This window comes from Oryza glaberrima, chromosome 12 (assembly GCF_000147395.1).
Source record: "Oryza glaberrima chromosome 12, OglaRS2, whole genome shotgun sequence".
In the NCBI taxonomy this organism is placed as follows: Eukaryota; Viridiplantae; Streptophyta; class Magnoliopsida; order Poales; family Poaceae; genus Oryza; species Oryza glaberrima.
Window position 1 is genome coordinate 3,829,628 of NC_068337.1, and position 11,071 is coordinate 3,840,698.

At 41.7% G+C, this 11,071-nt stretch overlaps 3 protein-coding genes across 5 annotated transcripts; 1 reads left to right on the plus strand and 2 right to left on the minus strand.

Moving 5' to 3' along the window:
• LOC127757267 (transmembrane 9 superfamily member 1-like) lies at positions 1–5,131 on the plus strand. Its single transcript, XM_052282758.1, has 12 exons — positions 1–194; positions 1,075–1,267; positions 1,384–1,488; positions 1,606–1,623; positions 1,719–1,807; positions 1,898–2,050; positions 2,225–2,359; positions 2,471–2,637; positions 3,371–3,465; positions 3,674–4,047; positions 4,281–4,554; positions 4,644–5,131. The coding sequence occupies exons 1-12, from the start codon at positions 75–77 to the stop codon at positions 4,709–4,711; spliced, it is 1,791 nt and encodes a 596-aa protein (XP_052138718.1). The 5' UTR covers positions 1–74; the 3' UTR covers positions 4,712–5,131.
• A 34-nt stretch (positions 5,132–5,165) lies between these two features.
• Positions 5,166–8,099, minus strand: LOC127757268 (protein GAMETOPHYTE DEFECTIVE 1-like). Of its 3 annotated transcripts, none has more exons than XM_052282762.1 (4): positions 7,765–8,099; positions 6,446–7,029; positions 6,144–6,301; positions 5,166–6,032 (listed from the first exon to the last, which is right to left on the minus strand). In XM_052282762.1, exons 2-4 carry the CDS (start codon positions 6,983–6,985, stop codon positions 5,798–5,800), a joined length of 933 nt encoding a protein of 310 aa, XP_052138722.1. In that variant the 5' UTR covers positions 6,986–7,029; positions 7,765–8,099; the 3' UTR covers positions 5,166–5,797. The 3 variants fall into 3 exon arrangements, with proteins under 3 accessions (XP_052138722.1, XP_052138721.1, XP_052138720.1); XM_052282761.1 differs by having other exon boundaries at positions 5,167–6,032; positions 6,446–7,026; XM_052282760.1 differs by lacking the exon at positions 7,765–8,099 and having other exon boundaries at positions 5,265–6,032; positions 6,446–7,742.
• A 275-nt stretch (positions 8,100–8,374) lies between these two features.
• On the minus strand, positions 8,375–8,887 carry LOC127757373 (bisdemethoxycurcumin synthase-like). Its single transcript, XM_052282875.1, has one exon. The coding sequence runs from the start codon at positions 8,885–8,887 to the stop codon at positions 8,375–8,377; it is 513 nt and encodes a 170-aa protein (XP_052138835.1).
• Between the last annotated feature and the right edge of the window lie 2,184 nt (positions 8,888–11,071).

The window sequence follows — 11,071 nt, forward strand, 5'->3', positions numbered from 1 at the left end:
AACCGCGGCTTGGCTCGTGATCAGCTCGTGAGTCGACCCGACCCTCCTCAGATCTCGCCGGCGGCAGCGGCGGCATGCTGCTCCCCGCCTCCGCCTGCCGCGGCAGCGGCCGCGCGCTCCTCCTCGCCCTCGCCGCCGCCCTCCTCGCCCTCGCCACGCCGCGCCCCGCCTCCGCCTCCGAGTCAGACCACAAGGTGCGTGTGCTCGCTCGCTAGCCTATCCCCCTCCCTCTCGATCTAAAACCTCTTCCTACCCCCCCTACACGCACGCTCGAGCTGGTCGCACCCCCGGCGCCAGATCCGGGCAACCATGCGCGCGATCTCGCTCTGGTTGTGGCCGGTGCGAGCGTTCGTGTGGGTCCGGTCGCCGAGGATGTTACTACAATTCTTCCGCGCGCGCGCGCGCGCGCGTAGAGAATGGAATTTTAGTGAGATCAGGAATGCGCCGTTGGTTTCCGTCTCTCAACAGTTTGTGGATGCTGTGTGCGTAGCGGTGTGCGCCGTATAATCGCAACAAGAAAAGAAAAATAATCGGCAGGAAAATAGGTTGTAGATTATGGTAGTGGAAAAATACTTACTCATCATCGCGCTCCCCTGTGTTCAAAGCTTGAGATCGAGACTACGCGATCCTTGTGTGTATGTAGCACATGATCTAAATTGAGGCAGCAATGTCTTACACTATGGTACATGGTGTTTTCCAGGAAAAAAAAGGAATTTCACGCCTTGATGCTTTATTGCGTACTTTAAAGTCAAGATTAAGCACTAGCTACGATGTGTTCTTATGACTGAGGACAGTTTCTGGTATAGTAAGGTCAATAGTGTTTTGGTTTCAAGAAATGTGCTAACAGCTAGCCTTGCGTTACTTATAAATTCTTCCATGGCTTCTCTTGCATGTTGGCATGCATCTTGGTTAGAAGTAGTAGACAAAAATATAACGAGTGAGAATTTGCAGCAGAATATCTTAAGTGCTGTTTCCTTTCCTAAAATAAATTCATTATTATGTTTACCATAATTCCATGGTAGAACTTTGCGAGCTCAACAGTTCTCATCTGCCTTTTATGCTTCTTATATGCAGTACAAAGTTGAAGAACCAGTTAAGCTCTGGGTGAATAAAGTCGGCCCTTACAATAATCCACAAGAAACTTACAACTATCACAGCCTTCCATTTTGTCAACCATCTGAGAACCCTGCGCATAAATGGGGTGGTCTTGGAGAGGTCCTGGGTGGAAATGAGCTGATTGATAGTCAGATTGACATAAAGTTCTTAAGTATGTCAATCTTTCTTTCATTCTATCCTTTTGTTTATCTACTATTTGCTCTAATGCCCCACAGATTGGTGTATTTTCTTGTCTTATGAATTGTATAAGTGCTTCCTTTGGTTTAGGAAATGAGGAGAGGGGCTCCATTTGTACACTTGAGCTTGATTCTAAAAAGGTTCAGCAGTTCTCCGATGCCATTGATAACTCATACTGGTTCGAGTTTTTCATGGGTATGTGAATCGATATTTTGATTTGGGTAGTAACATTGTGTTTTTTAAAGTTCTTTTTGTTTCTGACATTGTATTTTTATCAACTGTTTTTGCATTCTTGGTGCAATATTCTCCTAGATGATCTGCCTCTTTGGGGTATGTTTCTATCAACCTGTACTTCCATTGATTTCTCTGTCTTTTTTCCCTGCACTTCTTTTCTTAACTAGATTTTGGCTATGTGCTTTAAACAGGTTTTGTTGGGGAGACGGACAAAAACAATGAAAACAAGCGTTATCTCTACACACACAAGAGCATTCTTGTCAAATACAATGATAACAGGGTATGAGTTTTGCATAAAAGTGATAAAACTTTTCATTACCACATTGCTTTTGACATGATAACATAATTTGATCTCATTTTATTATTTTAGATCATTCATGTTAATCTCACCCAAGAGTCTCCTAAGCTTCTTGAAGCTGGTAAGAAATTGGACATGACATATTCAGTGAAGTGGTTACAAACAGATGTGACCTTTGCACGCCGCTTTGAAGTATACCTGGATTATCCTTTCTTTGAGCACCAGGTAATATTTTCCCACTCCAAAGAAAAAAAAACTATGCGTAACATGCAGCTCTCAGCTTGCTTACTTATGTGAAAGAGAAAAAATGTTAATTGTAACAACAGGGAGCTGAATCGTCCTGTTCTTTTTGAAAGTTGTTCAAAGGTTCTGACTTCTATGCAAATTTCTAATGTTCAGATTCATTGGTTCTCCATTTTCAATTCTTTCATGATGGTTATTTTCCTCACTGGTTTGGTTTCAATGATATTGATGCGGACATTGAGAAATGACTATGCAAAGTATGCTCGTGAAGATGATGATCTGGAGTCACTGGTATATCTACCTTTTGTTTAATTGTATTCTTAGCTCTAGCATCTAAGTTGGATTTGTTTGCACCTAGTGCCACTCGATTGGGACCTCAAGTCTTGATATTCCTTTTGTTAGGAGAGAGATGTTAATGAGGAATCTGGATGGAAGCTTGTTCATGGTGATGTATTTCGCCCTCCTCGAAGTTTGGCCTTTCTTTCTGCAGTTGTTGGCATCGGCACTCAGCTGGCAGCTCTTATCCTTCTTGTTATTGTATTGGCCATTGTTGGCATGCTATATGTTGGGTAAGCAACCCCCATCCCCAAAATCTCCTTGCACATACAATGCATAGTTTGGAATACCTGAGTTGCTGACCAATGAAACTACCATATTACTCAATAGATGAAAGAAAGAAGATAGGGAATACCTGAACTTGTTAGGTTCCCACCACATGTTTTTTGAAAGCTGTCCAGGAACCTTCCATGTCCTGTACTTTACCTGGAAAATCTTGATTCTGCAGTAATCAATTTCAATAATGAAGAATTGTTCTGAATCTAACATGCATAATAGACAATTTTGTTAAAATGTCTTGGATTAAATTTTCTGCATCTGGTTGGTATGACTTAAAACTACTGGGAACTGGCTCACCACTCACCAGTCGTCTGAACCTGAGAAACAACGGCACATAGGTTGTTAAGTGCAGATAACATTTTGGTCAAACGACTATTTCTTGTTTATGTCCTAACCATGCTGAAAAGAACTAAGAAAAGAAAGGAACTGTACCTTTTCATTGTCCAAAAATTGCCTTGTATTGTGTTTCTCACTTTACTGGTTGGAGTGGTGGAATGTCTGCCTTCTGTTAAAGATGCACACATCCATTAGCCCAAATCCCTAAGGCCTGTGATTGTATGAATCCTAAAGATATAAAATTCCTATATTATTTTGAAAACAGCTTTAAGTTTTTTTCTTTTTTTTAGCATTTCACATTTTGTGCATGGATTTGCTTTTCTAACTTATATAGCGCGCGATATTTGTCAGGCGAGGGTCTATCATCACAACCTTCATTGTGTGCTATGCTCTTACATCTTTTATTTCTGGCTATGTCAGTGGTGGCCTCTACTCAAGGAATGGTGGTATGGTTCTTTCCTTTTGGAATTGCATTATTTTCTTGTATTATTTGTCTGTGCAATTCAATCTCTTCTCAAGGTTCTGTTTCATAGTTTCCTCCTGTCATTCCTTTTTTTTTTTTTTGAAGTTTCTAGAATTTGCATGTTGTCATATATTATATTTTCCCACTTCATGATGTATGGTTTTTTGAACCGTAATTTCCTTACATGGCAGGTAAAAACTGGATAAAGGCTATGATCCTTACAGCATCCCTATTTCCATTCTTGTGCTTTGCAATTGGCTTTGTTCTGAATACAATTGCTATCTTCTACCGATCATTAGCGGCAATACCATTCGGCACAATGGTTGTCATGTTCGTTCTTTGGGCCTTCATTTCTTTTCCGCTGGTGCTTCTGGGAACTGTTGTTGGTAGGAACTGGAGTGGTGCTCCTAACAATCCCTGCCGAGTAAAGACTATTCCACGGCCTATTCCAGAGAAGAAGTGGTACCTTACACCTTCTGTTATCTCATTGATGGGTGGGCTGCTTCCCTTTGGCAGTATCTTCATTGAGATGTACTTTGTGTTCACGTCATTCTGGAACTACAAGGTAAACAGTTTAACTTGAAGTATCCAAGTTTGTTTTGGAAACAGAAGTAGTGCCTATGGTGTACTGGTGTTCAACCTCTTATATGGCTGCTTCATAAATTACACAATTTATTTTTTGAATGAACTCTTGGTGGATTTCTAATATGTCTGCTTCATACATCTGTCTATGCACTTTGTTTAATTTTAATAATATGGATAATTTGATCGTGACAATTCGTTTGACTTCCTTGGCAGGTTTATTATGTCTACGGCTTCATGCTGCTGGTCTTTGTCATCCTTCTAATAGTTACTATCTGTGTCACTATTGTGGGTACTTATTTCTTGCTGAATGCTGAGAACTATCACTGGCAATGGACTTCATTTCTCTCTGCTGCATCAACTGCGTTATATGTGTATCTATATTCCATCTACTACTATCATGTAAAGACAAAGATGTCAGGTTTTTTCCAGACGAGTTTCTACTTCGGTTACACATTGATGTTCTGCCTTGGTCTAGGCATACTTTGTGGTAAGATCTTAATTTCTACTAGTACCTTTTAATGCGTGACACTTTATCATTATGATGTTTTTGTTTTGACATCTGTTTTGGCGATTCAGGTGCTATTGGCTATCTAGGGTCAACTCTTTTTGTGAGGAGAATCTACAGAAACATCAAATGTGATTAGATGATCGCAGTTTGGAAGACGTAGCAGATCACATGTTGTCACTGGAACTGTGGTAGAGAGGCCAAGAAGTGGATTAATGCTAGATGCTGATTAAGTTTTTTGAGCCACAGACCGAAGGGGGGCCATGATCTCCTAACTTAATATAAATACATTCATACGCCTACTCTCTTTTTTGACTATGTCGCCCTGATTATGCATACCTGTGGTAGTTGAGGATTTGGTTGGTTTTTTAATCAGAAGTAGGATGTAACATTGTAACATGTGAAATATTCATGCGGCACTAGATTTCTTCTCTTCGTATGGATTGGACCGGGGGCTTGTGGATTCCAATTCAAGGCTGTCATTTTACCACGAGCACACTGTGGTTATATGTATTGCAACATTGTTATAGCCATTAAGCTTTATACATGGGTTTATCTACATTTAATCTTTGGACACATGTTTCGAGGTACAAATTTAGTATATTTCTCTTTAATTTATACTGTTATTATGTGCAAACAGTTGATTTAACTAACCTGAATATTCGAATTTACGCATGTCCTTCGTATGGCAGGTTTACATGATTAAATGTTGTCATTGTTGGCAGTAGGGAATGAGCTAGATATCGTGGTTTTGTATGATCTGTTGTAAAATCTGATTGCTGCTTGGGATCTTATTGACCAAGCTATAAACACTACTTTCTGCTAGTCCAGTTGCCGTCAACAATCCATAACAAAAAATCATGATCCAGATGCTGAATATATAAAAGCTAAAATGTAGATCAAAACTCATGATCGATCGATGTAGATGGTCCGATCTTTCATAGCGGAAGAATGAACAATGTGTAACTATTTAAGTAGCAACCAAAATTGCAATATCTGAGATGGATTGGAATGTGGTACAAGAGAATTGTGTTCTCGCTCTCAAGAACAAACAAAAAATTTACCTATTCTTCAGACAATACACAAGTCATAAGACTTCACTCTGCTAACTTGCACAGGCCCTTCTTGAGTTTCAACTGGGAATAGGATTTCGTTGCCATGGCTTAACTGCTCTTGGTGCTCGACAAAGAGGGACTCATCACCATCATAAGGTAAATGCAGTAGTTCAATCATCTTCATTGGCAGAAGGTTCTGGATTTATATCAAGAGATTGTGGTTCTCCTTTGTAAGCTGGCAATTCCAAAGATAGCAGATCTACTTCATGAGGCATAGGATTCCAACTAATCCAGTCAGCAAGCTTGAAGTCTGCTGAATTCAACTGCTTATTTGGTAACAGCCTGTCGATTCTAATGGTTTCCTTGTAGAAGTGCTTTTTCCTCAGAGCCTTGGAAACCAGTGACCTGAGAATGAACATATGGCTTAGAATACATGGCACGGCATCATGATTCATGCTAAACTGCCTAGCTTTCTAAAATAAGCTACGGATATCATATAAGAGATGTGCAAGTGACCTGCAGTTGACGGATAGAGCAGCTTTGGCTCGTTGGGTAGAAAGGCCAAGCAAATAAGAAGATAAGTTTATGGCATCATAGGGTCCTCTAATTTCAGAAGCAGTGTGAGCAGCACTTGATATGATGAGATTCTTTCCTTTAGTCCACTCCACCAAGAGCTGAAAAAAGGTGAAAGGTTTTGGTTACTAAGGAACTGAGTAATACAAGAGCTGAAAAAAGATGAAAAGGTTTTGGTTACTAAGGAACTGAGTATTAGTATTACGATATGCGAAGGCAATAAGGAAGAGCAAGAGATGGCCAACCTTGGCTTCGGCTATGGCCTGTCTCCTTGAAGCGGCATCAGCGATGATGGGAGAATAGGCGATCTCCAAGTGCAGGCCCTTCTGCAGTGCAAGTTTGAGCATGGGGAGCTTGAGGCGGAAGGACAGCTTGTGGGAAAAGTCGATGGAGACAATATCGAGGTGGTCAAATGTGGCCTGACAGAGGTGGTCGAAGGCGGCTTGGGTGAGCGGCCGCGCGGCAACGATGTCATAGGTGCGAAGGAGGCGAGCGGCAGAGGGGGCCAGGGCGGAGGCGCAGGCGGCAGCGGAGTCGAGGGAGAGGGTGATGCGCGTGTATTGTAGGAAGGGATGTCGATGGCGGTGGAGGGAGGCGGAGGGTGACACCCGGAGAGAGGAGGCAATAGGTGCATGGGAGTCGGTGAGTAGGCCACGGTGAGGGTGATCAAGCGCGACCGCGGAGTAGCCGAGGTCAAGGGCACGGGCGACTACGCTAGTGTTTGTGGTGGTAGATTTGGAGTCGTCGGGGAGGATGCTGAGGTCGAAGAAGCCGGCAGGCGCCATGGCAAACAGTGGTGTAGCTATGAATTTTTCCTTGGGTAGTCCTACTTCAAAATTGCAGGTTAACATCACATACCAAAATTTTATACACAAGTTCAAAGTTAGTGAAAGGGCTATACAAAATTAGAAATATAACAATAGAGTCTTATAACAACAATAGTCAGCTAACTTAACAAGCAAGTTAAAATATGCAAATATTATAGAGATTTTCTCCCATCCTTGGAGAGGTATATACCTCCTCGTATTTGAGATATACCTATCCATAAAACAAGTCTTGTGCCAACTCAGTCTCTCTCTCTATCTCTCCCTCTCTGCTACTAGTGTGTGTGTTCTAACGAAATTTAGGGCGACCAACTATGTTCCTTCCTAAAAATGGGAAAAGTTGTGTTCCTTCCTTGTCAGGGACAAGCCCATGATTTTGAGGTTGGGTATTCGAAATGTGAAGGAATAAGAAAATTTTACAACCCAAAGCCTAATTTTGATATGTTTAATTTCATGTAGTTCTAAACTACTATTAGATAATATATAGCAGATATAAGTATAATTTCATAAATTCATAAAATTGGCTATAAATTGAATGTGCTTAACATATGAAAGTAGGAAACTTCTAACTGACAATGCTTCACAAGGTTCAAATTGGGAGTTTGGGAGTTGGGACAAGGTTCAAAACTGAAAGTTCAATTGTTCAAATATACTAGCAATCAGTCAGCCATCCCAGGCTTCAAATGAAAGAGATGTTCCTAATCCAAAATCACAGCACCACAGCAGCAGACAACAATTACCTTGGGCTTCTCGTGCCTCTCGGGGCAGCGCAGAGGGCGTCGGCGGCGGCGGCGGCGGCACCGCGCGACGGCGCGAAGCTGGTCGGGCTTGGCTATTTGGCGTCGGGCGCGGCGCAACGGGCGACGGCGACTGCGGCTCTCGCCTCTCGGCTTCTCAAGGCGACGCGATTGCACGAGGCGGGAGCCAGAGTTGGCGGACAGCGGCTCGGCGCGACCGCGAGACCGCGTCTGATCGGCGGGCGGCTGCGGCGGCGGCGGCGGCGGCGGCGACGCGACGGCCTGAGAGAGAGATGACGCAGTTGGTGGGTACGGACAGAGGGACAGACGGAAACCCTCCCGGCTTTTCACAGCGAAAAGAGCGAGAAAGAAAAAAGAAAAAAATAGCACAGGAAAAAAGTACCAAAAAAATAGCACAAGAATTTTTCGCTTTCAATCAAAAGCACATGCCACCGATTTTTCATCGCCCAGTAGCACTTCCGTCGGGTTTGGAATTAACGGAGTTAGATTGAAGTATAGAAAATTTTTGTTAAACCCATTTGCCCTTCATCTTCCTTGCCATAATCTCCCATTGTGTCATCTCGTTCTCTTCATTCTTTCTCTTTACCAAACCCTAGCTCTCACTCCCTATCCAATTGGACACCATGTGGAAGACAGGGTTTTCGACGGGGGCTCTCGGGTCGGTGCCCACGATGACGGCGCTGGCGTTGCGGCCAAACAGCGACGCGGCGATGAGGGTGTCGAGGTGGGCCTCGTCGGGGGCGACGGGCGCTATGAGGAAGACCTTCGCACAGGCCACGAGCACGCGCACACCGCGGGTGTTGTCGGCGATGTCCTTGGCGAGGCGGAGCAGCCGTGCATGTAGAGGATGGCACGTTGGACAGAGGTCGAGGAGCGCCGCAAGCCGCTCGTCGGCGCCAGGGGTGTGGGCGCCGGTGTTGGTGGAGATGACGAGGTGGGTGATGTCCGCGGCAGGGTGGTCCCACTCAGCGATTGCCCTCGCCGCGGTGACCATGGCCAGCTCCGGCATGACGTCCTGGGCGAAGCTGAGCCGCACGTCGAGGGACGGAACAGCACGATCGAGGAGCTCTCGATGGCCGGCGATCGTCTCCTCCGTGTGGCTCATATGAACCAGGGCAATATGGTCTTTCTAACTCTTGACTAACAGTTAAACAGTTCACTGGAATGATGACTACGACGGAAGTGCTATGAGGGAAGAAAAATCAGTGGCATGTGCTTATGATCGAAAGTAAAAAATTATTGTGCTATTTTTTTTACTGCTTTCTTTCTTGTGCTATGGATCAAATTTTCTAAAAAAAAAAGACTTGGCGCCACAAATCTAAGCTCCGCACGGTTGAATTTTAGATCACATGATTAAAATAATATTGGTAAGTTACGGTTATATCAAAGGCAACACAAATCATTCATACGATATGGTATGCTTTAAAATTTACTGTTAAAATACACAACATAAATTAACTTTTATCTAGAAAAACTATCGACAAATATTCAGAATCAAAATATATAAAAGTTACAGAGTAATAAAAAAGTTACAATGTAATTATAATTATAAAGTAATTATACATGTAACTATAATACAATTTATAATTACATGTGCAATTATAATATAATTTATGTGTAAATAGTGTAATTACCTTCACTGACCTGCACATGTCATGCAGAGAAAAAGGACTCGCCACCTCGGGAACAAATTGTTCGATCGGCTTATCCAAATACACTTTTGCACGAATAGTGATGAAGATTAGATGGCAGACAAACTAACTGTATTTAGCCAAAAAAAATTATGTCAACATATTTTTAGCTAAGCCAAAAAAAGGGAAGTAGTGGAAAAAAAAGTGGGCGAGAGAGGGTTACCGTGCGACGAGAGGCGTGTGAGGCACAAGTGCGAAGGTGAGATAGTGCTGTCCGCCAGTTTTTCCCGGACAAGATCATCCCGAATATTTGGAGGATATTCTTTTTTAGATGGGATGGTTCAAAAAAAGAATGGGTTTGTTGGAATCATGTCACCCTAATTTTGCAAAATTTGAAATATGTCACCCGTATCTCAATGATATGTAGGACCCACATGAGTCAATGATATGTGGGTCAGGGTGGCATATCACAAATTTTGCAAAATTTATGTGGCATGGTTCAAATTTTCCCTTTAACCAAACACATGTTTTTTTGGGACGATCCTCCCATCTTTTTACGAGATATCCTCCATGCATAGGGAATAGGGAAGAGTTAGGGCAACTTAGATTTTTTTTTTTTTTGGGGGGGGGGGGGTGATTGGGCTAATGGGCTTGAAATAATGACTTAGTGAGGAGACGAGGGAGTAGGATGTGCCATGCCTTTCTAAGGCTGGTTAAATTGAAAGTTTGGTAGAAATTGGAACAATGTGACGGAAAAGTTGAAAGTTTGTATGTGTAGAAAAGTTTTGATGTGATAGAAAAGTTGGAAGTTTGAAGAAAAAAATTTGGAACTAAACACGGCCTAACTCCTTTGAATGAATATGCCTCTTTTTTTATCTTTTTCTATGCACATTCTAAATATAGGCTTCATATATATAATTTTTTTCCCAAGATCTTGGACATTCATTTGGTCGTTACAGCATGTGGATTGCATATGGTGTTTTTTCAACACAAAGATGCACATGAGGAGAGAGAGGAAATGATGCTATTTTTGTCAATAACACGAGCACATTAGTTAGGACTAATGAACGAGTGCACGGTGTAGACACGTGGTGCATGTGTTTACTATTTATCTACGATTTGCCACTGACTTTATCACGTTCTATAATATGCCATCGACTTTTTCTTAACTACTACGATTTACATTCGCCGTTACGATTTACATTCGCTGTTCAGTTAGTCGTCGTTAGTACTATACATTTTTTCCAAATGACCAAAATACTCCTGGAACAAAAACTTCCAAAATTTGAACAAAAATTCCGAAATATCATATTATAAACATAAGATTTAATTCATCAACTTGCATTGTTGTATCAAGTCATGCTTGCTTTCAACTTTGTAAAGCATATCCCTCAATAAATAAAAAGAAAGAGTATTATTAAGCATAATTTAATTCATCTCTATCAATTTATTTAATATGGATAGTTAAAAACATAATATATATATATATATATTGACTTGCTGATATTAAAAAAAGATTAGAAATTTTATAGATACTTTAAAATATATTATGGTTTTTATAAGATTATTATTATTTATTTGGAACTAAAGTGTATTGAATAAAATAATTTACCTTCAATCTATGCAATCATTGCTGCCTGCTGGATAGGACTTCAATT

Bases quoted from the DNA above. Each gene is read 5' to 3' on its own strand.
- LOC127757267 (XM_052282758.1), top strand. From the start codon at position 75: ATGCTGCTCCCCGCCTCCGCCTGCCGCGGCAGCGGCCGCGCGCTCCTC. The intron at 195-1,074 runs GTGCGTGTGCTC...TCTTATATGCAG, and splicing joins CCTCCGAGTCAGACCACAAG to TACAAAGTTGAAGAACCAGT. The intron at 2,051-2,224 runs GTAATATTTTCC...TCTAATGTTCAG, and splicing joins ATCCTTTCTTTGAGCACCAG to ATTCATTGGTTCTCCATTTT.
- LOC127757268 (XM_052282760.1), bottom strand. From the start codon at position 7,051: ATGTTAACCTGCAATTTTGAAGTAGGACTACCCAAGGAAAAATTCATA. The intron at 6,302-6,445 runs GTTGGCCATCTC...ACCTTTTTTCAG, and splicing joins AGGCCATAGCCGAAGCCAAG to CTCTTGGTGGAGTGGACTAA. The intron at 6,033-6,143 runs GTCACTTGCACA...GTTCATTCTCAG, and splicing joins GCTCTATCCGTCAACTGCAG to GTCACTGGTTTCCAAGGCTC.
- LOC127757373 (XM_052282875.1), bottom strand. From the start codon at position 8,887: ATGAGCCACACGGAGGAGACGATCGCCGGCCATCGAGAGCTCCTCGAT.